General features: G+C 41.8%; 1 protein-coding gene and 1 pseudogene across 1 annotated transcript; both read left to right on the top strand.

Moving 5' to 3' along the window:
• Positions 1–1,855: 1,855 nt before the first annotated feature.
• On the top strand, positions 1,856–1,918 carry LOC114213092 (U4 spliceosomal RNA; annotated as a pseudogene).
• An 8,950-nt stretch (positions 1,919–10,868) lies between these two features.
• Positions 10,869–12,082, top strand: HTR1B (5-hydroxytryptamine receptor 1B). Its single transcript, XM_028108108.2, has one exon. The coding sequence runs from the start codon at positions 10,913–10,915 to the stop codon at positions 12,080–12,082; it is 1,170 nt and encodes a 389-aa protein (XP_027963909.1). The 5' UTR covers positions 10,869–10,912.
• The last annotated feature ends 12,993 nt before the right edge of the window (positions 12,083–25,075 follow it).

Raw genomic sequence — 25,075 nt, forward strand, 5'->3', positions numbered from 1 at the left:
AATAATCTTTACAGTGTGAGAAGTACTGATCAAAAAGAAGCATTTGCTGTTTCCATAGCTCTGTGTCAGAAATCAGTCTATAAATCTACAGAAGGAAGTTAGAGTTTTTTTTTTTTAAGTTTTATTTATTTATTTGACAGAGAGAGACACAGCGAGAGAGGGAACACAATCAAGAGGAATGGGAGAAGGAGAGGCAGGCTTCCCGCAGAGCAGGGAGCCCGATGCGGGGCTCGATGTGGGGCTCAATCCCAGGACCCCGGGATCATGGCCTGAGCTGAAGGCAGATGCTTAACGACTGAGCCACCCAGGTGCCCCGGAAGTTAGAGTTTTATAAAGTGCTGACAGAACCCAGCTTTATAGTGGAACTTGAGGAGAGCAGCCATAGATTTGGGCATTGACAAATTCACAGAGCAAATCATGGCCATAAAGTACCCTGGCATTGAAGAAAATGTGACTTAGCCTTTCTTGTGATTACTGTTTTCACTAAGCACATGGAGTAATTGCATAAGACAGGAAAATGTGTCTTAGTTCATTTTTTTGGAGGAAAATGGATTTTAAACTCATGTAAATTGAGATGGTCAGAATAACAACAAAAAATGTGCTATACAGATGTCATTGCCTGCTGATTGGCAGAGAAATTGGGCAGCTCTCTGTGATCTCAGAAAAGACTCCAAGCACACAACCACCTTAATATCCCTGTTAACAGCAAAACCTCACTAGCAAATATGGTCAAATTTTAAAATCTGAACTTCAGTCACATAGTAGAGTGCGATTAGCATGCAATGGCACATGCAAGTAAAAGGAAATATTTCAATATTCAGTACAATTAACTAAATGCAAATCTGCAGACCCAAAACCCTGTGCTCACAACTGAATTCTCAGCCGAACATGGAAATATAATTTTAGGAAATAAACATAGGAAGATTGTTATGGTCATCAGGTCCCTCCAATTAATTTTCTCCAATTCATTAGTTTATGTACTCAAAATGTATTTTAGCCTAGGGAAAGGCTGCCATAAAACCATGCAAAAAAATAAAAAAGTAACGTACTCCATCCCTCTTTCCTTTCTGTTGGAACAGGCTATCTGAGGTCTGTAAAGGAGAGGCAGAGAATGACAACACTGACTCATTCACTGAACATTTATTAGGAGAATCTAATTAAGGCAAAGCATTCATATTATCTCTAAACTATTGTTGGCATAAAAGGCAACGTACTTCTGCACTTCACAAACAGTAGCAATAGAAACTTCATTTCGGTGTTTCAATATAAGAACCCAAGGCTTGTATACTTTCTGTCACCAGCTCTACATAAATCCTTTCACTTGATGTTACTTTATTGATTTTATATATATAAAATCTTCCTTCTAATAAGTGCATATTATTGTATCATATGCCACAAGAATATCTTTGAGCAAAATTTGGAGAGCAGCTAAAGAATACATTTAAGAAAACCTCTTCATTTGTATTTATTTTTAATTATTTCTGAATTGTTCATACTTTCACATGGCTCAAGGACCATAACTATATAAAACGTAGTTATGAAGAATTCTGAAGGTTACCCCTGACCCATCACCCTAAATCCTTTAGCCCTATGAGAGATAGGTTAAAAACTTAAAAAATAATTTAAATAATTTCAGAATTATAGAAAAATTTTAAAAATAGAATGTAGCATTCTTATATCCCCTTACCTAGCTTCCCCTTATGTTAATACTTAACATAACCATGAAACATTTATTAAAATTGAGAAATTAACATGAGTAGAATGCCATTTTTTTTCACTAATGTCCTTTTCTCTGTTTCTGAATGCAATCCTGGATTCTGCATTGTATTTATGTGGCTTTTATATTTCCTTATATAGCTTTGCGCAGTGGTGGTATCATAGCCAATGAGGTTTATCTGAGGTGCGATTATTGCTAATATTTCCTTATATACTTATACTCTCCCACGTTCTTCATTCCTCCTTTCAATTTGTGCTTCCATTTGGTATCCTTTTCATTCAGCCTGAAGAACTTCCTTTCTTACCTCCTACAGTCCCGTTCAACTGTCAACCAACTCTTCCACCTTTCATTTGGCTGAAAACTTTTGTGTTTCACCTCCATTTTTGGAGGGTATTAATTCTAAGTATGGAATTCTAGGTTGACAGTTTTTTTTAAAAAAACTTTTCAGCTATTAAACGTGTCATTACATTATCTCCTGAGTTTTATAATTTCTGACAACAGGTTAACCACAGCCTTACGGTGCTTCTTTGAAGGTAATGTGTCTTTTTCTCTGGCAGCTTCATGAATGTTTTCGTTGTCATTGGTTTTCAGCAGTTTGGCCATTATGTGCTTAGCTGTGGCTTTCTTTGTATATATCCTGGCCACAATTCTTTGAGCTTCTTTTAATCATCTGAGGTGTCTTTGTTGGATGTATTCACCCAACAAATGTATTTTTGGAAATTCTTAGAAATTATTTCTTCAAATACTTTTTGTTTCCCATTCTCTTATTCCTGTTTCTGTGTGTGCATTTTAGGTTATATGACCCAGTCTCAGACTTCTACACTCTTGTTCTTTGCTTTGTACTTTTCTTCTCTCTGTGCTTGGGTTTAGACATTTTTTTTTTTTTTAACTTTATGAGGTTACTGTTTTGAGTGTGGCATTACACCCATTCAGTGAATACTTAATATCAAATACCGGATGTTTATTTCTAGAGTGCCCATTTGACTGTTTTTATTTAAAGAGTCCTCTTCACTGTTGAAATTCTTTATATTTTAATCTATTTTGCCCATTTTCCTTTATTTTCCTGAACACATTTATCATAGTTATTGTAAAGTTCTACTATCTGCATTGCACATAGATTTACTTCTATGGTCTAGCTTTTTTCAGTTATTATTATTGGTCAAATTTTTATTGCCACTATGCATGGATCATTTAAAAAATTGTAATCAGATATTGTATATAAATGGACTTTCAAGGTTCTAAATGATATTTATTGTTTTGTCCAAACAGTATTCACACTTTCCTAAGTTAGGCAGAATGCATGAAGAGCTGTCTATGTCAACCAGTCAGACACTGAGTTGAGACAAGGCTGCTTTGCAATTAGATTCAGTCTATCTGTGATTCACCCTGTTCTTTGGGTCTTGCCATCCTGGCCCTTTGATTGAAAGCCTGGAAGGTATCTATCGCCTCAAGGAAGACCAGTCATGTTTAATGCAGAGCTCTTTTCTCTATATGGACTTAAGCACTCTGAAATTGTGGGGGATTTCAGTTTGCCTGTTAGAATTTTCCTATCCACACCCTTGGTCTCCTATTTTGCTGCAACCCCACAGCAAATGTCCACAATGAAAACTGGTCATGCCTTTGGGGTTCTTCTAAATTCTAAACTGCCACACTGACCCCAATGACTACCAAAATCTCTTCTTGTTTCTCTTCTCCCAGCAGAATTCCTCTGCCTGGACCAAGTGTAATCTACAACCTGTGCCCAGAATCAGCAAATGTCTCAAGGAAACAAAATAGGCAGCGATCATTAGCTTGCACAGGAAATACTTATGTTTTCTGGAATTTTAGTTTGTCTAATTCTTCTTGCTTCCACAACTTTTCAAACTTTTAAAAGTTTGCAACTTTTCCAGTTGTTGCTTTCAGAATGTTGACCTGTCATGATCTCCTTACATTTTTCTCAGAAGCAGAACCCATTTCTCAGAATTTCTGAACTCAAAACAGATTCAGATTAGTCTCTGCAATATTCCTGAAGCTGAGGAAGTCAATCTCAAAAGGTATTAATGGTGAAAAACATTTTCAACAATGTGGAGAAAGCCTGTCTACTGTGAAACAGATGAAAGAAGCCAATATCTAGACAGCAACCGAGAGTCTGGCTAATGACCCAGGATGCTGATTGTTCATAGGGCTCAGCTGCATTCCTTCAGTGCCCCAAACTTGGTGGTTCAATTCCTCTTTTGATTTTGAGGGACCCCTCTCTCCCTGAGACAAATGCCTTCCTTTGTTTTAGGTATGATTAAATTGGTTTTCCATCACTTGCAATACAAGTCTGAATTAATACTCTATACTACTAAATGTGTTAACACAAATGGTGATATTGTTATTAACATTATTTTAGGTTTTTATTTCTTAAAGTTTAACCCAAATTTTCCTATTTTGCAACAATGATGATAAGTTGTGGCATCTTACTCCATTCAGATGCTTACCCGACATAGTTTCTGATCCATTTCTAATGTGATGTTTCTAATCTTCAGGGACCTTGGAAATCACATGGTCAAACACGTTAGAAGTATATTTAAGTGAGAAGAAGTAAGATCCGAATGAGGCTAGGAGGAGCTTTTTTTATGCATAAAGTACAAAAGTTTTAATACATTGGAATTTAAATTTATTTTTGGTTATATTCCTGGTTTTGGCAGGTTCTTAGTAGATGAACTTCCTCATTTCTGGTTGATAAGATTTGAGTAGTTTTCTCACCAGGAATAGACCTCTTTTTCTTTGGTGAATTACTAGCTCTTAGGGGAAAAAAATCAATATGTTCAACACACGGGGGGAGAAAAGCAATTCAATTTTTTAGGTTATTTTTCTAACTAATATTTAATGTGGTTAAAAATGGAGCACAGAGACTGTCAGTGTATTTAACACATCCCATTCATACAATTTAAAAAAGCTTTAATTTTTTGTTTTCTTTTTTTATTTAGTGTGTGTGTGTGTGTGTGTGTGTGTGTGTGTGTGTGGCAGGCTGTGGAGGAAGTAAGGATGAGGGGACAGGGAAGGAGAAGGAAAAGAAAAAAGGTAGATGAGATAGGAAAAATAACCATACCCTGAAGGTAATGAATGGGGCCAGGAAAGAGCGTCAAGAAACTTCTTGAGGAAGGGCTTAGCCTAGTTTCTGTTTGGGCTTGAGGACTTCAGAATACACAGTATGTGCTCACCTATCAGCTGTACTTTGGAAGTGATGATTAGCTGGCTAAACATAATCATGGTGCACAATCTTCCACCTGATTTTTAGAACCATCACCACCCCCAGAAAAAATCTGAAGTCACCTAACAGAAAATTATTCTGGAGACTTAGATAGCTAGGAACAGTGATTCCACTTCATAGATGAGATGAGATAAAATCACAGGCAGGATTAACAGGGAAACCAATGCTGAGCTGTGTGGCTGGCTCAGCGTAGACTACTCGTAAAGACTTGGACCTTGAAATTAGAGAGACTTGGATTTGAAAACCAATTTTATCACTTATCAGCTGTCTGACATTAGCAAATTTACTTACATTCTCTAAGCTTCAACTTCATCCAGGAAATGAGTATGATAATGACAATTCCTAATACTTTGATTAATTAAATGAGAGAACATATTTGGAACCTGTAGCACAAGGCTTAGTTCATGATGCTCAAGAAAGGCTAATGATTATTATTCATTAGTTACAGAAGATGAAGAAACAATAAACCGGCTTGGCTTGTTTTGCTTCTTGATTGTTTGTTTGCAACACTGGAACTAATCACACAGAATAATGTAATTTTTCCTACTTTGAAAAGAAGGCAAAACCCAATTCCTATTGCTTCTTTCCTTTGGCCAGTGGACAGCCTCATTGTTGAATGCTTTTATTCGATTTTTCAGGAGAGACTTCACCCTTAACAGAGCTGCCTAATGATCGCCAAATTAATGTTTCTAAGTTTGGTGGATTCATTGGCATTGTTTTCCATGCAAAGATTTATGACTGCCAAATCCCACTGTTGGTCCAAAAAGAAAAATTCAACGCCACCTCCCCCATGCAATCTCTGCTTATATTACTTTAAGCATTATGTTAGAAATTTTCTTCCAGGACCTAGATCTTTAGCCAGGAAATATGTGATTGAGAATTAAGTTGGGAGCTAGCTCTTCTACTAGTTGGAACTGGGCTGGTTTTGAACCAGCAGTAACTTTGAGCTCCGGATATCTGTTCAAAGTAGCAAAGTGGCGGTTATTACAGAGACAGGAATTAGGAAGTGTCTAACTTACGAACACTTGCTCTATTTTTTGTGTCATTCTTCCTTAAATATAGATACACAATATTTGTATCCATACATAAATAGGTAGCAGAGTTACTAGTTCTCAAGGATTAATTTCTGCCAGACTAGAATTTAGGAACTAAAGCACCTAGTTTTATTATTTGGCATTAAAAATCCCTTATTAAGCATACAGCACATTAGTACCCTGACACAGATAGCAAGTCAAAGGCCCAAAGTGGGGTCAGTGATTAGGTAGAAGGAGTTGAGCCTCAGAGGGTTTGGTAATCCCCAGAAGGTGTCTGCAAAAACTGGATGTATATGTCTGTGTGTATCTATATGTTCATTCATCTGAACATTTCCATAGATTCATGAAACAAGACATAAGTACAACTCATAACTTTCATTACTATCAATATACTTTTAAGGAATATTACTGGAGGAAATATAAGACGAACCAAAAACAGGCTACCACCACACATGAGAATGTTGCATATAGAGTTAATGGTCACTTGCTGTCCCTTTCCTGGGTGGCAGTTTAAAAAACAAAAACAGTGGCCATAGATTGAGGGAGCAGGACTTGTAAAAATAGCTTGCCAGGTCCCCACATTTTCTGGTTAGGGACTGGTTGTTGATTTTTCAATTGGTGGGGATGGAGAGTGTGAGACTGCATTTTTCCTCTATCATAGGAGCAAAGCGAGGAGAGCTTGAGTGTCCTGGTTTTTTTCTTTTTTCTTTTCTTTTCTTTTTTTTTAATTGGAGCAAAGCAAAGATTAACTTACAACTACTTTCTTTGCTCCTGTGCCTGGAGCTCTCTTAAGAGTCACTTTCTGGGAAATGCAGAGAAGACTCTCGGGATGCTGCAAGCATGATCCATGTCCGGACACTGGCTGGCTGGCGGGCTTCCAGCCAAGACAGAGTTGAGTCGCAGTAAGTTCTAGGGGGTACCTGTTGTGGTTTCCTGGAGGTGGAAGGAGCTGCTCTTCACAGCATTTCCTTCAGCTGGCGCCACGCTGCAAATTTCCAAGCCTGTGCCTCGCATTTTGCTGCATCAGCAATTCCAAATCTTTCTAAAAGCTTAGGGAAAGTCTCTATGAGAGGCGATTTTTCTCTGGTCCCTCCACAGCTCACCCCCATGTCAGACTTCGTGTCAGATCACAGGCTTCACTGCGGTTCCAGCGTTTTCCTCCACCTCCTCAGCTTCTGCTTAAGGTCCACCCGCGCGGTGCACACTACTTTTTGCAGTCGTACTGCCGGGTGGCGAAGCAAGAGCTTCTTTCAACCCAAATAACCTTTGCTGCACTCTACCACCCCATTTCAATCTTTTCCAACTCGTTCCCTCCTTGCCCTCTTGCTGAGTCTGTGTGGGCTGAGTTTCCCGCTAACTTGAAGGGAGTTTCCTCCCAGCGCCGCTGCGGACTGCGGAGCCGGCGCGCGCATCGCGCCCAAGGGCCCCTCCTCGGTAGGGGAGATCCAAGAAGAGGTGACTTTACAGGTTCCCTGCTCTCCTGCGTGTTTCACAAACATGCACCCATGTGCAAACATCTATATTTTATTTGTTTTAAAGGGCTAAAGGAGTGATATGAGGGAGTCAAGTTAATGAAACGTGGTTGTCCACTAAACCCTTGCCTAAATCCCTCTGTATGACTGCTTGGTGTGTTCACGCAATTCTTAATTAACCAAAGGCTAGAAAAAAAAAAAATCAAACTCCGTGCAAAGGTGGCAGATTCCTCCCAGGGTTCAAGACTCCGCGAAGCAGTTTAAGAGAGTGGCTGGAGAAAGCCACAGGTTCCCTACAATGCTAAATCAAACCCTAGAAGCAGCAAGTGGTTTTCTCCTTTACAGCCCCTGGAGACGAAATGTAGAAAGGAAAAGGCTGCCTGCAGCTTGGTAAGCTCCCTCTCTGCCTTCCTCCGCTTCTCGTCCTTTCAACAATTCTCCTCATCTGGCCTCACTCCCCTAAGATAGCAGGAAAATAGTTTTCCTGGCACGCTCCACACCCGCAGTCACACACACTTTTGCTCCATCCTGGCCAATGCCCCCACCTAGTGGTTTCGGCTGGCCTGCCTTGCTTCCTCTACTGTGATGTCTAAGAGAGTGCTGCAGTTTGGGCGGGGGGGGGCGGGGATGAAGTCTACTTAGGCGCCTGATGTGGGTGGGTGGGATGGGAGGATGGGCAGGACCCTTAATATGTGGTGCAAATGAGGCTTAAGGTTAGCAGGATCAATGCTGGGCACTAAGGACAGGAGGAGAGGAAAGAGAAGGTTTTGCTTTTATCCCCAGCATGGCTGCAGCAACCCTGACCGCTTCCAGAGGTTGTTTTTGGAGAGCTGCCACCTGAAGGAGTGCCCTCACTCTCAATGCAGGAATGGGCTATTTTCTGCATAAGATTTAATGCTATCAGAACGTATGCTAATTATTTACTTGGTTATGTGGTCATTGTCTGTCTGCCTCTTCTAGAATGTAAGCTGCTTGAAAACTGGGTCTGGGTATACCCCATTATATTCCTGATGTCTAGAATTCCCAGCACAGAGTAAGCACTCTATTTTTGCCTGCTGGCCTGGTTTAGGGGGGAGGAAAATAAGAAAACTTGGGTTAGGGTTATGTCACCTTGGGTAAAAAGCTCTTCTCTCAAAGGATCTTAATTATTCTTCTAAACTAAATGGATGGGTGAGATAATCTCAGGCCCTAGACTGAATAATTCTCTTTAAAATATGCTTACACTTAACCTGATTAATTCATTTATGATGTAGCGTTCACTGACTGCATTATACCTGCCAAACGTTGAGCTAGGTGCTTAGAAACTCCTAGTTGGGATCACTTAGCTCTGGGGGCGGAAAGTACATTGCCCTTTCCTGATGCTTTTCTTTAAACTTTCTCCGACTTGTGCTTCTTCCCTACATTTGTTTCTCTTAAGGTTGGAGGAGGAAGTGAGCGCCAGGGATCTGCTCAGAGGTCAGGGGACCGCATAGGGCTGATACAGCCTGCTGTATTTGCTGATGCCAGCGAAGACACAGTAGTGGTGATGGTCCCAAAGCCCGTTTCTCTTTCTTTCTTTCTCTTTCTTTTCTTCTCTTTCTTTCTTTTTCTTTCTTTCTTTCTTTCTTTCTTTTTTCTTCCTTCCTTCCTTCCTTCCTGTTGTTGACCTCCTTTCCAGTTAGGCTGTGGGAGGGAAGGTGCTTACTGTGAACTGTTTTCCACTGGCACTGAACTGCTGAGCAGCTGGAGAGGGAGGGTGGAATGGAAGGTTTAGTTTCACATACAGTAGGCTACAGTTTGTGATACTTTCACATTTTTGTAGATAGCTTTTTTTCTCCCCTGTTGGCCCACAGTTAAAGGGGAGGGATTGAACGGAAAGCACAGACTCCTAAAACCAGATGTGAAAAATTGGTTCGTACTGTACCAAGAGTTAAGTATGACTCGAAGCCCTAAGTTTAAAATGCACTATTGGCCATTTCCTTCTAAGGCGATATAACCGGTGCCCCCTTCTAACCTGGGTGTGGTCCTCAGGGCTGGATAAAATTCGTGAGTGGAGAGGTCAGCGCCTGGGGCTGGCTCCGCCTAGCACTGGTCGGCTGGGGTGGGGGTGGTAAGTAGAATCCCCAGGAAGGAACGCGGGGAGTGTGCCTGTGCCCGCGGCCGAGGGCGTGGACCTAAATGGAGGGCCGCGCCGCCAGCTCCGAAGAGGACAGAGGCAAGGACAGGACGCCCTCATCCCCAATCCTGGCCAGAACTGCGGCGTCTGGGTGTTAGTACTGGGAGAGGGGCCAGGGGATGGGTACCTGGGAGAGAGGGCGGTAGGACCCGGCGGGAAGCTTCCTTGGCCAGGGAGGGAACCGGGCGGGAGGAAAGAGGGAGGGAGAGAGAAAAGGGGAAGGTGATGGGGAGCGGGCGTCCGCACTTGCTGAGCCGCACGAGTTGCACGGCTCAGGCAGACCGGACCTGGACTCTATAAAAGGAGCCCATCTGCTCTGCTGTTCACTCGCTCCTCCCGGGCTGGCGCACGCATTGTTCTCCCGGCTCCCCAAGACACCTGCCCCTTACCCGCGTGCCGCGCCAGGTCCCCCAGACCCGTGCGCCCAGCAGCATGGCTCCAAGCGGTAACTCTGGGACCGAGGTGGCGGCGGCGGTGGCGGCGCATAGCGAGCAGCCGCAGCCCCAACCCCTGAATCCCCCCTCTTGCGGCCCCGTCTCCGCGGGGCAGCTCGCCGGAGTGGCCAGCGCGTGAAAAGAAGGGAGGGCAGAGCCCCGGCGCGAGGCGCGGCGCAGCGCGGCTCCCAGACTTCACCCCACCCAGCTCTGGCGGCCGAAGCCTCCGCAGGAAACTGCCCCAGTCTGGGGAGGGGGGCGGGAATGCACGACCAGGACTCCTGGCTGGCCTGCAAGCTTTGGTCTCCACAGCTAGGAAACTCCTGCGGGCCGATTCTGCAGATCAAGAAGCGCCCGGGTTAGGAGACTCAGCCCCGAGCAATTGGGGTAAGAGACCCTACCTGGCTGATGCTCCCTCCTCAAACAATACATCGCCCTCCGGCACTAGACGCCTAGGTGGGATTCGGAGTGGCTAGACGCCTAGGTGGGATTCGGAGTGGCTAGACGCCTAGGTGGGATTCGGAGTGGCTAGACGCCTAGGTGGGATTCGGAGTGGAGCGGGTCTCGGTGGGCCAGTCCTTAGCAACCCAGGGCTACGACGGGGCGTGGAGAGGAGCAGGCAGGGACGCGGCTGCAGCGCCTGGCGCACTGGAAGTGCAGAGGACGCGCTCGCCTGCCTAGGCTGCCGCGCCCTTGACCTCTAGTTTCAGCAGGGAATCTGGGTGGAGGAATAATTTAGGAGCCCACGGAACTGACTAGCAACCGGGAGACAAGACTGTGGTCTCCGCGGTCCTTCCGCCCTTTCCCTCGTTTGCTCCATGCCCAAGAGCTGCGCTCCAGAGCCGTGCCGGCGAGGAGAGACATGGAAGACACCGGCACTCAGTGCGCCCCGCCGCCGCCCGCTGGCTCCCAGACCGGGGTTTCTCAAGCCAATCTCTCCTCTGCTCCCCACAACTGCAGCGCCGAGGGCTACATTTACCAGGACTCCATCGCCCTGCCCTGGAAAGTACTACTGGTCATGCTGCTGGCACTCATCACTTTGGCCACCACGCTCTCCAATGCTTTTGTGATCGCCACTGTGTACCGGACCCGGAAGCTGCATACCCCAGCCAACTACCTGATCGCCTCCCTGGCGGTCACCGACCTGCTCGTATCCATCCTGGTGATGCCCATCAGCACCATGTACACGGTTACCGGACGCTGGACGCTGGGCCAGGTGGTCTGTGACTTCTGGCTGTCGTCGGACATCACCTGTTGCACCGCTTCCATCCTGCACCTCTGTGTCATCGCCCTGGACCGCTACTGGGCCATCACGGACGCTGTGGAGTACTCAGCTAAAAGGACTCCCAAGAGGGCCGCGGTCATGATCGCGCTGGTGTGGGTCTTCTCTATCTCCATCTCGCTGCCGCCCTTCTTCTGGCGTCAAGCCAAAGCCGAGGAGGAGGTGTCGGACTGCGTGGTGAACACCGACCACATCCTCTATACGGTTTACTCCACGGTGGGCGCTTTCTACTTTCCCACCCTGCTCCTCATCGCCCTCTACGGCCGCATCTATGTGGAAGCCCGCTCCCGGATTTTGAAACAGACGCCCAACAGGACCGGCAAGCGCCTAACCCGAGCCCAGCTGATAACCGACTCCCCCGGGTCCACGTCCTCAGTCACCTCTGTTAACTCGCGGGCTCCCGATGTGCCCAGCGAATCCGGGTCCCCTGTGTACGTGAACCAAGTCAAAGTGCGAGTCTCCGACGCCCTGCTAGAGAAGAAGAAACTCATGGCCGCTAGGGAGCGCAAAGCCACTAAGACCCTGGGGATCATTTTGGGGGCCTTTATTGTGTGTTGGCTGCCCTTCTTCATCATCTCCCTGGTGATGCCTATTTGCAAGGATGCTTGCTGGTTCCACCTGGCCATTTTTGACTTCTTCACGTGGCTGGGCTATCTCAACTCCCTTATCAACCCCATCATCTATACCATGTCCAATGAGGACTTCAAACAAGCATTCCATAAACTGATACGCTTTAAGTGCACAGGTTGACTTGTCAGTTGCAATGGGGTAGCCTGAGCGGCCTTTGGGGACCATGTTGGGTCTGGTTCCACAGGTAGGTCGACTCTTCTTTCACTGTTACTGGGTCGGATTGAGGCTCTGTCTTCCGGGCAAGGGCAATGGATCCTGAGAAGCCAGGACAGCCCTGAGAGAGAGCTCTGAGAGGAGAACTGTTCAAACTAAAGATAGAGCTTCCCTGCTAAGAGGCTCACTTCCTCCCCTCAAACCCCAGGTCCAGCACTGACCTTGCGGCAGCCAATCACAAGGGAGAGCTGTAACTTTTTAAAAATCAGTGATGGAAGGGGGATCCCTGCCCTGCTTTGGTATCATGGATCATGCCCTCTAGAACCCGTGGTACTTGTAGTTGTCTGAAGCCTGTCTGAGACAGATCTACATACAGCCTGGCAGTACTTGAACTAGTACTAGTTTTGGGGAGAACTTTGTGTTACAGCTTCATTTAAGAAGAGTTATTTTGGCATCCTTCAGTCTCCAGTTTTTGTTTATTTAAACTTGGTTGGAGAAACTTGTGGATTTGGTGCTTCAAATCTTCTGTGTGGCTTGGATGATGCAGAGAAACCTTGAAGAGTTAACAGCAAAATTCTGATGTTAAGATCTCTATTTTTATTATAGTTGAAACTATATGGGGTGGGTGGGTGGGTGGGAATGGGAGATGGGGAGCATTAAACTGAGAACCAACACCTATGACTGTTTATTTTCTGCAGATTTGTAATTTTTTTAATTCCTATTTAGTGATTGTCAAACCACATTCTAACAACTCAAACAAAACATTATGTGTGCTAGTGCCAAAGTCTGCAGATTGCTTTATTTTTCCTCCTAATTTCATGTACCTGTTATTTTAGACATTTAAATCCCCATAAATGAAGGATATGATGGGTGACTCAGCCCAAGCTGCTGCTGTATTTCTTATTAATGCAGTCGATTAAGCTGATGAGTATATACTGTTCCTTAACAAGGAAAGTATCATTCTTTCTCCAATTCCGGGAGATGTAAAGGAGACTGATAAAATAGAAATGGTTCTTCTATAATTAAGGAATGTGGGCAATAGGAGGATGTATATTTTGACTTGTAAAAAATCTTAAATGCATGAGACTTTTTTCTGATAGTCATTTACACTCCTTCCCATCTGTAATTCCTTTGTGTGCTAACATGAAGTAACCAAGAGAACCAGCTCCTTTTTCCAAAAATCTTCAAAGTGCAGTAGGAACCCAAAAAACTATATTAAAGAAAAAAAAAACTTGTTTATTTTCCCTTGCTATTGAAGTTTGGGTGGGAACAAAGATTATTAGAAAATGACATGCAAGGACTTTATAAAAGCTTAGAGAAGCTAAAAGTGAGCCTGTTTTTCCTGTAACTCATGGAACCAAACCTGACCTACTAGGCCATCAGGGAACTGACAAGATTTTGAACCTGGGAAATTCATCACTGACCTGATACCTCAATGAATATAATATCAGTAATACTTTATATTTATCTGTCTTTTCAAATTTCAGTAATACTTAGTTGTTATCTCAAACTCACTCTGAGGACTCTCCAACACAGGGAAAGATGAACACAACAAAAGATGAAAAATACATTATCTAAATAAAAAGGAGTAGCCCTGAAGGATCATCTGCACAGGAAAAAAAAAAAATCTCTATGTGGAGCATTTAATAGGCCAAAGAAGATTTCCACACTGCATTCTTCAGAGAGCTTTCTGCTGTTTGATAGCTTTTGTCTGCAGGAGCAGGTTGTCTTTGTAAAATGGATTCCCTCCCTGCTTGAAGCTCCCCAGTGCAGCCTGTTGGACAATAGGTGTCTTGAGCTGAAGTAGCTGCTGGTTTCCTACTATGCAGACCTTCACTCTGGGCTAACGACTCTTGAAAATAGACTATTCAAAAGTTCACACATGCACAACGTAAAAAGGGGGATTTTGATCAACATTCACACCTGTCGCTGGAGTAAAATAAAATTTTAGGCATTGAACAATCCCTATATTTATGTGATTTCCCAAGGGTTTTTGTTTGTTTGTTTTGTGACATTTCTCCTATGGAGAAATCTAGTTTAGTACTGATAGGAATGTGCATCCAGCACGTATTTGCTTCTATGTTACCAATATGTTTGTCTTTTGTCTGTGCAGCTGTTTTCTTTGGGCCTAAGAAACAATTAAGCGAACTTCTAGGAGCCTGGGGGGGGGGGGGTGAAATTAATTGAAATAAATAGCCACTTAGAAATGACTTCTTTATAGGGCACCTACAATGATTGTGTCCTCATATTAACAAAACACCATCAACTTAGTCACATGGGTTGCTTGCCATTTGTAGATTACCCACTTAACGCTTTTGCTTTATTATTTGGCTGAATTGACTGAATTTGGGGCATATTGTGTGAAGTAGAAGCTTGCAAACCCTTGTAGTTACAAGAGATCTTGAATCATCGTCCAGCATTGCACATCATAATGCAAAGTGTGCTCATCCCAGGGGTATGTAGTTCAGACTGTTAAGTTCCTCGTCAGTTACTGCTGCCTCTAGCATAGTTTGTTTCCTAAACTAGACATATGGCTTTTTCCCAGAACATAAAATGGGAGATGGAAATGTGTAACTTACATAGAAATGAAAATATATTTTCACTGGCTGTGGTAACAAATAACATTTGCCATATTGTTTAATTGCACAAAATTTCACACAAATACACGAATGTATACTCATTCAAAAAATACCAATATTGTCTTGTGTTTCTAGGAATTTTAGAGTTTCCTTTTTAAAAATGGACACGGCACCCATGAAGGAATGGTTATGGAGTTCAACAAATTTCCTACAGAGTAATATTCTTCACTTTTCCTCTCTATTATCTTAGTTTTATCTTCTTTCACCAGGAAACCCTGAGAGGACTATAATTCACACAAGCAGTAAAATCTCAGATTATGTGTATTTGATGGAGTCCTGTGACTGAAAATTGCCTTTGGTGTTCCACCTTTCAACAGATGTGTAATTGGAAATGACATTTAGGAAACTAATGAAATAAAGTCCTTTTCGTGTTCAAAAAAGAATGGGTGGTGATTCTATTAGTAGAGAAAGATCGGTTCTTTGGATTCTGGGCTGCATTTAGGACTTTGAACCTGCAAGAGAGAATAATTGAGGAGAAACGTGGCTGTGGTGGACTGCCCCAAGTACTGCCACAATGTGGGGGATTTCGTTTGTAGGAAGAATTTAAAAGGAATGAGGCAGATCATGCTCTCACATGCTGCAAAGAAGGTAAGTCGGATGCACCATCACAAGAGTTTTCCAGATCCCTACTTTCAGAGGGAACGTTTAGTCTCTAGGCTAGGTAGTGAGATTCCAAGGTACTGCATGCTGTTGGAAACACAGAAAAAGGAAACGGGGAAACAGGGTTAGAAGCAGGGTTGGGGAAACAGGAGAGGAGGAGACCGACCTGTGGGAACAGCAGAGGAGTAGACAGAAAAACTTGGAATCAGGAAGTCCTCAGTTTGAATAGCAAATGGAGCACCTTAGAGCTGTGTGGCTCTCCTCAAAGGGAGCCTACTTGCAATTTGTTGCGTGCACCTGTGCCTGGAAAGCACCTGTCAAAATATCTGACACTCAGCCCATGTACTTCCTCTTTAGCCATTATTTCCCTCATCGCCTCCACTGTGAATGCACGGCACCTGTAGCTATTAGAGAGAGGTTGAACTGGGGAGGACCAAGCTAGCCTGAATGGGAGAAACCTGGCTAGACTAGAAGTGACGGAAGTTAGGAGTCTTTCACACTCACCCACTTAGGCCAGTGAAAAAAATAGCCCAAAGGCCAAAAGCAAACATGAGGGTTGGTTTGCCGTGGCCTTAATGGCCAAAAAGGAAATTGCCAAATATTTCATTTCCTATAGCATCGTTTTAAACTCTTCTCCTTCTTCGTCTAGAGATCTTCCCCAGAATCCAGAGCCTCTCACCACATCTGCATCTTTCCTTAGTGTTTCATTTTCCACTTTTGTGCTTTTCTCTTACCCATGAAAAGCCATGATAACCAATGATAACGTGTTGATCTAATACGGTTCTTATTTTAACTCCGGAGGGCTGATTTGGCAGCCCAGGCTTTTACATATATAAAAAAGGTGTTGATTCAAATTAATGTATAATTAGTGGGGGCAAAAGCTTTTAACTGAGTCAGCTCCTGGAGCTTTCGCGAGGGTAGAGGCTCGTAGGGGGAGTGAGTGGGTGGCAAGCGAAGCTTCCGCACCTTCATCAAAGTCCATCCTCGAACAGTCCACCAGGGGGCAGAGTGCCGCTGAGTTGTTTCCAGGATTCAGATGCTCACCATTGACCATCTCTAACTCCTTTCCGGATACTGCAAATGGTATTGACTTCTCTAGGCTCAGTGAAATGAAGATCCATGAGCCAAGGGAAAGGGGGCTTATCATTATTTAAAATAGATTTTTTACAACTGCAAATTCAGGCAGAGGATCCCTAAAACAAACCTAAAATTCTTCTTCATATATGAAAAATCAATTATTTTCTTACTCATCTCTAGTCCTGGGAAATGCTAAAATCTTAGTACTTAAACCTTTGATTAACATGGCAATGGGTTAATTCAGAGGTTAGAAGACAAAGAATTTATATTCAAATTAAAGAGAACTAATTACTTAGATCTTTTGCCACTGTGATTTTTCTCATCACTGTATTTTCTTTCCAAAATTTCATTGGTTTGAGGTTGATACATCCATAGTTCAAAAGTGAAACATTTGTCATTTACCATTTAAAGAGAGGGCTGGTTTTTTGCACAGAAGTAAGGTATACTTACATGTCAGGTTTCCCCAGAAGGCAGACTTTTAAGTCTGTGTAAGCTGGGCATTTACTTTAAAAAGAGGCACATATAAATGTGAGTACAATATTATGTATCACAAACATAAATTTCTGTGTCAGAGAATGGATCATATAAAATGAGAAAACAAGTTAGGTTATATCATTGCCATTCATCCTTAACTGTTCCTCCCTGGCATTTTCATGATCCCCAGTGGGGAGTTTTCTATGTGCCATTTCACACATCTGTCAGTTAAATCTGACTTTCGAAGTCAACATCCACATTTTAGGATTATACTAGGATTTTCAGTACTCCCTGAGAGAGAGCCAGTCCCTGGAGTTGGGCCAGCTGACAAAGGGAAGACTTAACACTATTCCAAGTGTAGTTTGTAAAAGAAAATGCCCATTTCTTTTGACTGATTAGTTCAAATTTCAAAAGATAGGAAAAATCCTCTCCAAAACTACCAACTGGAAATCTATATAACAAGATTGGCCTTAGAATATTTCCTGTACCTAAAGTGAACAGATGGTGATATAGGGATCCATTTATGGTAAATGCTTAAAAGAATCTACACATGGCTTGCCTGAATGATGCATGTATACATGACTCACATCCTTCCTGACTCTATGGGAACATTCCACACATCAGCCTCTGATTGGTCATTCCATATTAGAATAACTCATTTTCAGGATATCTCTTGCTCACTAGTGTGGTGATGGGACTGCAGAGATAGAGCAGTCCACAAAGGGTAGGTTCCTTGGTCCAGGAGCTGTGCCCCAGGGTACTTTTGCAAACACATCTGGTTGTCCCTTCTAAGCTTACTTGCTAACCCAGTTTGTGCTTGTGTGTGTAGACCTGCCTTGCCGCCATCATTCATCAATCTATCCTTATTTCATTGAATAATCTCAGTGGGTTCAGCATTAGACTGATTTGATTTTGTGAGGAAACATTTTTTTTGTCCCTTCACCTCGCCACCCCAGTTTTGCCACCTTGAGTCCACTCTTTTCCCCTGCCCCTCATACTGGGCTTTCCCACAGAGCCTAGTATGTTGGGGCAAGCAATCACACAGTGGGAAGTTTGGCATGAAGATGACCCCCACAAAGAACCCCAACATATTGGTAGGTTTCAAACGCAAGAGCAAGTCTGACGTCAGAAAGACCTGAGTTTAAATCTGTGTTTTGCAACCATGAGCAAGTTCCTCTGTAAATGTAATAGTACACACCTTTATGTCTGCCTAAAAATTAAATGGAATAATGCAAATGTTTTCAACCCTGGCTGCACATTGGATTCATCAGGGGACCTTTAAAAAAAATCTTTGCTCAGACCCTGCCTCAGGCTAATTAAATTATATTATTTGGAGTAGGGTCTGAAATTCTTCTTTTAAAAATTCTCTTCAGCTAATTGCAAAGTTTGGCTAGGGTGAGAGATCCACTAAGAGTATGTATATAAAGCTTTTAGAACAATGCTTGGCACACAGAGTATCTGTGGGTGTGAAGGGGGCCCCTGAATGAAATGGCAAGTCAGTGATTTGTTTTTTTGTGGTGGTACTTCTCAAAATTTGATGGACATCTGAATCACCTGGGGAGTTGGTTAAAATGCAGATTCTGATTCAGAAAGTCTAGGGTGGGGCCTAAGATTCTGCATTCCTGACAGGCTCTCAGGAGATGCCAATGATGCTGTTTCATGGACCACACTGAGTAATAAGGATCTACAGGAAAACACAGCTTAGTTATAAAGCATCAGTCATTTCCCAAGATTCTATAAAACAACCAGAACAAAAGCAACATAAAACTTCCAGATGAGAAAATACGCCTTTTAATGTACAATATGTGGTGTTTTCCTGACTTGTTTACATAATATTCCTGCCTCAGCTTTAGCAGCTGTTAAATGTCTCCCCTTACATGCTTTCTCCCAGATGCTTCAGATCCTCAGTCTACCCTAAAACAAACAGCTCACTTCTGGATCTGAATCAGCAAAGAATGACCCTTAGATTCAGTCCTTTGTGTTTACATCACTTCCAAATAAGGACTTTATCTTTTGTAAAAAAGAAGAGAAAAGAAAAGAATTAATTAAAAATACAAAACAAATGATAAAATAACAAATGAAACAAAGAAATAACAATTACCAACACATGGCAAGTGGCACAATTTCTTTGGTAATCCTTTTCACTTAGGAACCCCACTTGGATTATAAACACACACATTTACATATTATATTGGTTTTATCTTTTATAAACATAGTAACTAGTCAAAGGTGAAAGAGGTGTGTTTTCTATCTGTTATACTTTATTCTCATTGTATTTTAGAAACTTATTATCCTAGAGCAGCCTTTTGATTTCAGGGAAAGCCCCTCCCCACTTTTTATCCCCAAAATATTTCATAAGGTTTATTTTTTCCTTCTTCAGTGAAAGTAATTTAAATTATTGATAAAAAATGTTTGTCAATTTCTTAGCACCTGCCCATATAGCTGAAGAAACTGTTGTGTTTCCTAACCCTGGGTTGGAAATAAGGATCAATTGACCCTTCAGAAAGGATCTTGTCCTTTAGTTTTTTAACTTGAGTTTTACTTGAGTTAAATGAATGTGTGTGTCAGTGTCCAAGTAAGTTTTTAGTCTATATTACAAAACATAGTTTAAAGTCTTTAATCTCCTTCATGTACAATCATGATGCTTAGAGTTGTATTCCAGCAAAGACACATTGCTGGAAATTTGCTTCATTTTAAAAGGGGCAGAAGTTGAGGAGGGAATTAGCATTTACTGAGCACTTGGTGTCACATACTTTAAATAGCACCCTCCCCTATTAGTCCTTGTAATGCTATCATGATGTAGATATGATTGCTTTTTATTATTGTGCTATATCATCATCATCGTTGTCGTCATCGTTATAAACAAAGTACTACAACAATTTCATTCAGTTCTATGATTTAGAGAATTATGGCAACAGCCCCAGGCGAATAATTTGTATTCAGACTTGGAAAATAACTGCGTTATTAGGTCTGTTTCACTTAATCTTTGAGAATAGTGTTTTCTAAACGCAAATCTGAAGCATTAAATTATAATAGAACTTTAGGGATTTTGTTTGTTTGTTTGTTTGTAAGTATGATGTTCTATCAAGGGGACACAGATTTCCTTCTTGGATTTGCTCCCAAATTCCTGTCCCTCCATGTCTGACTACAACCTTGACCAACCAAGGCACACACCATGCCCACTCGTCTCTTCCAAGGGAATATGTATGCATTAAAATGTACATTTAAGCTGCTGGATATGGCAGTATTAAATATAGATGCTTCTGCTCTGATGAGTAATGTGTGACAGGAGGTATTTCTCATTTATGGAAAGTTACTGAGAGATATGTGTGTCAAAAACTTGGTACTTGGGACATTATGCCTATTTTTACATGGAGTCAAATTTCTGAGTGAAAATTAAATTCAGGAAAGTAACAGGATGTTTTCAAATATTAGGTTTGTCTTAGCATTGTATAGCTCATAAATTAATGCTTATTTTTTCTGTTTTACAATTGTGTGAAGTATTAGCCCCATCCATTTGCCACCAGCTTCATTTTCCTCTCCCTTTTATCTCCTCAAAAGATCCTAAAACACTGCCACAAACAACAAAACCAATAAATCCTCAAGACATCAACTTATTGGTATACACAAAACTGATTTAAAGTCAGAACATTGAGATTATATATAAAGGAAAGATTTGCTTTCATTAAGGAGCAAATATTATAATAGTGAGTGTGCAAGGCTGTGGAATCGGCTCTGTTCTGGATAAAAAAATAAATAAATTGGAGAAAATTCTGCTCAAAATACTTTTTGCCCTGTGCCTTTGATGATCATCATCCATTCTTTAAAGATTTTATGCATTTATTTTAGAGAAAGAATGAGTGCGAGCAGTGGGGAGGGGCAGAGAGAGAGAATCTTCAAGCAGACACCCCCTGAGCATGGAGGCCCCCCTGCCCCCCCCAGGGTATGGGGCTCAATCCCAGGACCCATGAGATCATGACATGAGCCTAAACCAAGAGTCTGATGCTTAACCCACTGAGCCACCCAGATGCCTCAGTTATCACCCATTTTTAGTTGAAAGAAAGAATACATGACACAGAAACCTTAGTAAACTTGGAATTAGAATCCAGACCCAGGCAGACCTTGGTTCTGGATTTGCCACTTGCCAGTTGTGACTCTCACCTCACTGAGCATCACTTTCTTCATCTATTAATGTGGGGAAAACAGTGTCTTATTCACAGACTCTGAGGATTAAAAAGCTACTGTGTGGCAGTGCTTAGTTCACAAAGTAATTAAATGTGGTAGGTGTTTACAGGATGTTGGTTTCCTTTTGTTCAGACAAAATGAGCCAGGTGTTTATCCAAAGATTTTGGAATTTTGAATCAACAGAATTGCTTTAAATCCTGTTTTTTTCTTATTATTAGTATGCAATTTAGGACAAACTATTTAATCACTGTAATTGTCAGTTTTCCTATCTCTAAAATGGGGCTAATAGGATCTATCTTGAAAATACTTTACGGGGATTACCTTGTATAAGTGTAGTCACCTGAGACCCTTCTCGGAGCAATGCGATTGCCCAGTAGAACATAGTTTTCTTCTTTCAGCTTCCTTTCCCATCTTTAGGAGCTAAGGTCTGCTGTCACAGGCTACGCTTGTGTTGGTAAATCTCATTTATCGATGAAAGTGAGATCTGTATAAATTTCTGATTTGGAACCAGTTTTATTGATATTATGTGGGAATTGCTTATATGCTGTGATTCGAGAGATGCTAAAAAATTACCCTGCTTCCTGCCTGATGTTTATTAATTAAAAATTCTTTTATTTTAATTATTTTAAAATCTAAAAAATACATTTTGAAGTCTTAGCACATTCCAGTTGTCATCACCCATTTATACCTTAATGTGAATTAGTTCGTGGGTACTAAACATTATTTGAGTCCAGAACATTAAAATATATGAGATACTTTTTTTTCAAAGATTTTATTTGTTCATTAGAGAGAGAGAATGCACATGCACGAGTGGGGGGAGGGGCAGAGGGAGAAGCCGACTCCCTGCTGAGCAGGGAGCCCAGTGGACGTGATGCTCAATCCCAGGTTCTTGGGATCATGACCTGAGCCGAAGGCAGACACTTAACCTTAACTGACTGAGCCACATAGGCACCCCCAGAACATTAAAATAGCGTGAGTTCTGGGCATTAGGGGATAAGAAAGGACTAATTTCGAGCCCTAGCATATTTTTATGATAGGCAAAAATGAGTAGCTTGTCATAAACAGCCATGTGAAGGCCCTGGGGGAAGAGTGAAACTTAAGGGATTTTTTTTTTTTAAGATTTTATTTATTTATTTGACAGAGAGAGACACAGCGAGAGGGAACACAAGCAGGGGAAGAGGGAGAGGGAGAAGCAGACTTCCTGCTGAGCAGGGAGCCCAATGCGGGGCTGGATCCCAGGACCCCGGGATAACTACCCGAGCCGAAGGCAGACACCCAATGACTGAGCCACCCAGGTGCCCCAAATTTGAGGGATTATTGAAAACAAAGCCTAGCTCCTTTATAGTTTACTTGGATAACAGCATGCTTGCATTTTATATTATCTGTTTCTGTAAGATTTTAAATTTTTTGAGATACCATGAGCATTCAAGTTTGCGACGAGAAAACTTAATTTGGGATAGTAAGTAAGTCACTATACTCAGCTGGAAAATAGGACAGAGCACCTATAAGCCATTCTGCTGAGCTTTTTAATGATCACTATGGCTATCTCCAAGCTAAAGGTGGCTGGCCAGTGTGTACTTCTAAGAGGGAAGACTCTGGCTGACGTGTGGCAATGTGCTTGCCTGGCCTTATTTAGATACAGTCCCAAGTACCACAAATGTATACTGAGTATTACTGTCCACAATAACCCAAACTGCTGTCCAGAGGCAATGAAATAATTTTAAAGGTCACTTAGTCTGCATTTAATCAAGTCTGTTTTCATTTTTGACCGCTTGTGTTACTCAGTGGTATTCATAAAGCACAGATATTTGCTATAGCAACTGCCACAGGCTAACACTGCTGGGCAGATGGACTGGTCAGATTATTTTCATTCCACAAACGAGATCCCCCTGCCTTTATGAAATGGTGCCTGTGACCTATTTTAGGTCAAAAGTAGATCAAAAACAAGGGTTTTAACACTGCATTATTTGATATTTTTATTATTTATTTTAAGTGAAACTGGTGTTGCCCTCAAAGGACAACAATAAATATATTGTGTAATTATAAAACTAAAGAACACCAAGATGATAATCTATTCCAAAGCCAAAAAAAAAGACATTTTTATTTGGATTAAAATGGATGCTTCTCTACATTTCTCTTGTTTCTCTCTATAACCAAATTTAGAGGTGACCAACATTTTCTTACAGAAGATATTTGAGCAACTTATTAGTATAGACCAGGGTTTTTAAATTTTGGCACTGTTGACATTTCGGCCAGAGAGTTTTTTGTGGTGGGGACCTGTCCTGTGCATTTTAGGCTGTTCCCTACCATCCCTGGTATCTACTTGCTAGATGTTAGTACCAATCTCACCTCCTGCCGGGCAACCAAAAATATATTGAGACATAGACAAGGGTCCCTTGACGGGCACTGGGCTACACAGTCAAATTAGAAATCTTAACAGAAAATCTATTTAGGAATCTCTTGCCACCATTTTGATGAGACTATTCAAATAATTGCCACATATTCTCTCATATCTTGTTTACATAAACAACTGCCTTAGCTCTATTTCATACACAGGTTCTTAGCAGGGTGTCCCTGAATCTCCAGAAAGTCCCTGGTGGATTTCAGGGCATCTGTGGATCCCATAAAATTATCTATTTTTGTATCTATTTGCATATTTTTTCCTGGACAAAGTTTTTTTAAAAACTGTAGTAAAATATACATAACATAAAATTTATCATTTTAACTATTTTTAAGTGTAATGGACAAAAGTTTTTATAGATTCTTTATGAGGTACTTGGTCCCCCCAAAGTTAAAAATCATTGTAAATGAAGAGCAAGATGATGCAGGGTTATTTTAAAATGTGGTTGAATGCCCAAGCCCCTCCTCATGCTTATCCCACTACACTTGCCATCACCTCTGAGGCTTTTCCTTCTTTTCTCTTTTTATTAAGATATAATTGACATATAACACTGTATTGGTTTTAGATGAAATAAGTCAGAGAAAAACAAATACCATATGATCTCACTTATATTAAGTGGAATAAAATTTTTTATTTTTTTAAAAGATTTTATTTGAGAGAGAGAGAGTGAGCTTAATGGGGCTCGATCCTGGGACTCTGGGATGATGACCTGAGCCGAAAGCAGATGCTTAACCGATGGAGCCACCCAGGTGCCCGTAAGTGGAATACAATTTTTTTCAAAGCCCAAACCCATAGATACAGAGAACAGATTGGTGGTTGCTGCAGGTGGGCAGGTGTTGGAGGTGGCTGGTGGGGGAGATGGGCAAAACTAGGTTCAAAAGGTACAAGCTTCCAGTTATAAGATAAATAAGTCCTGGGGATGTAACGCACAGCACAGTGACTATCATTAATAATACTGACTGTGTATTTGAAAGTTGCTAAGGGAGAAGATTTGACGATTTCTCGTCAGGAGGAGTTTTCTTTGTTTCCTGCAGATGAAAACATTTGGTCATCTTTAGGCTGTCTTTGCAGTCTTCCTGCCACCTACCATGTGGATGCTGATGCTCAGACTTAGGAATGGGGAATGGGTTTTCAGGAGAGCTCAGCAGTATCTCAGGTGAATATAAAGGCAAACTTCTTTCCTCGGAGGTCTTAGAGTTACTCATCATTCCATTCCAAGGCCTGACACAGTGCCTTGCACTTTGTAGGAGCTCCTGAAATGCTCAGGAAATGTGTGTGAATTAATGAACAAAGGAATGTGTGACCTTGCATGATGCTGCTTAGTCAAATGTTTTTCACTCATACGGTTTCCTAAATGTCTTTTAGTTAAAAGCACACAAGTGAAAGAAAAATGTGTTATCTTAAAAGAGAAGCTACCTGTCTGTTCTTAATAAGGTGCTGTGAGATGCTGAGTCACCAAAAAAGACTAAGTGATATTACTTACTCAAGAAGAAAGGTGCACTAATACAATCTAGGAAGACTTTCAATAGCATAGGTCATAGTCAAGGGTCATGGTACTTAAGAGCCAAACACCTCCAGTTAGCA

The sequence above is a fragment of the Eumetopias jubatus genome, unplaced genomic scaffold, assembly GCF_037043125.1.
Source record: "Eumetopias jubatus isolate StellerSeaLion01/CBP00866 unplaced genomic scaffold, mEumJub1_p1.0 scaffold_6, whole genome shotgun sequence".
NCBI lineage: Eukaryota > Metazoa > Chordata > Mammalia > Carnivora > Otariidae > Eumetopias > Eumetopias jubatus.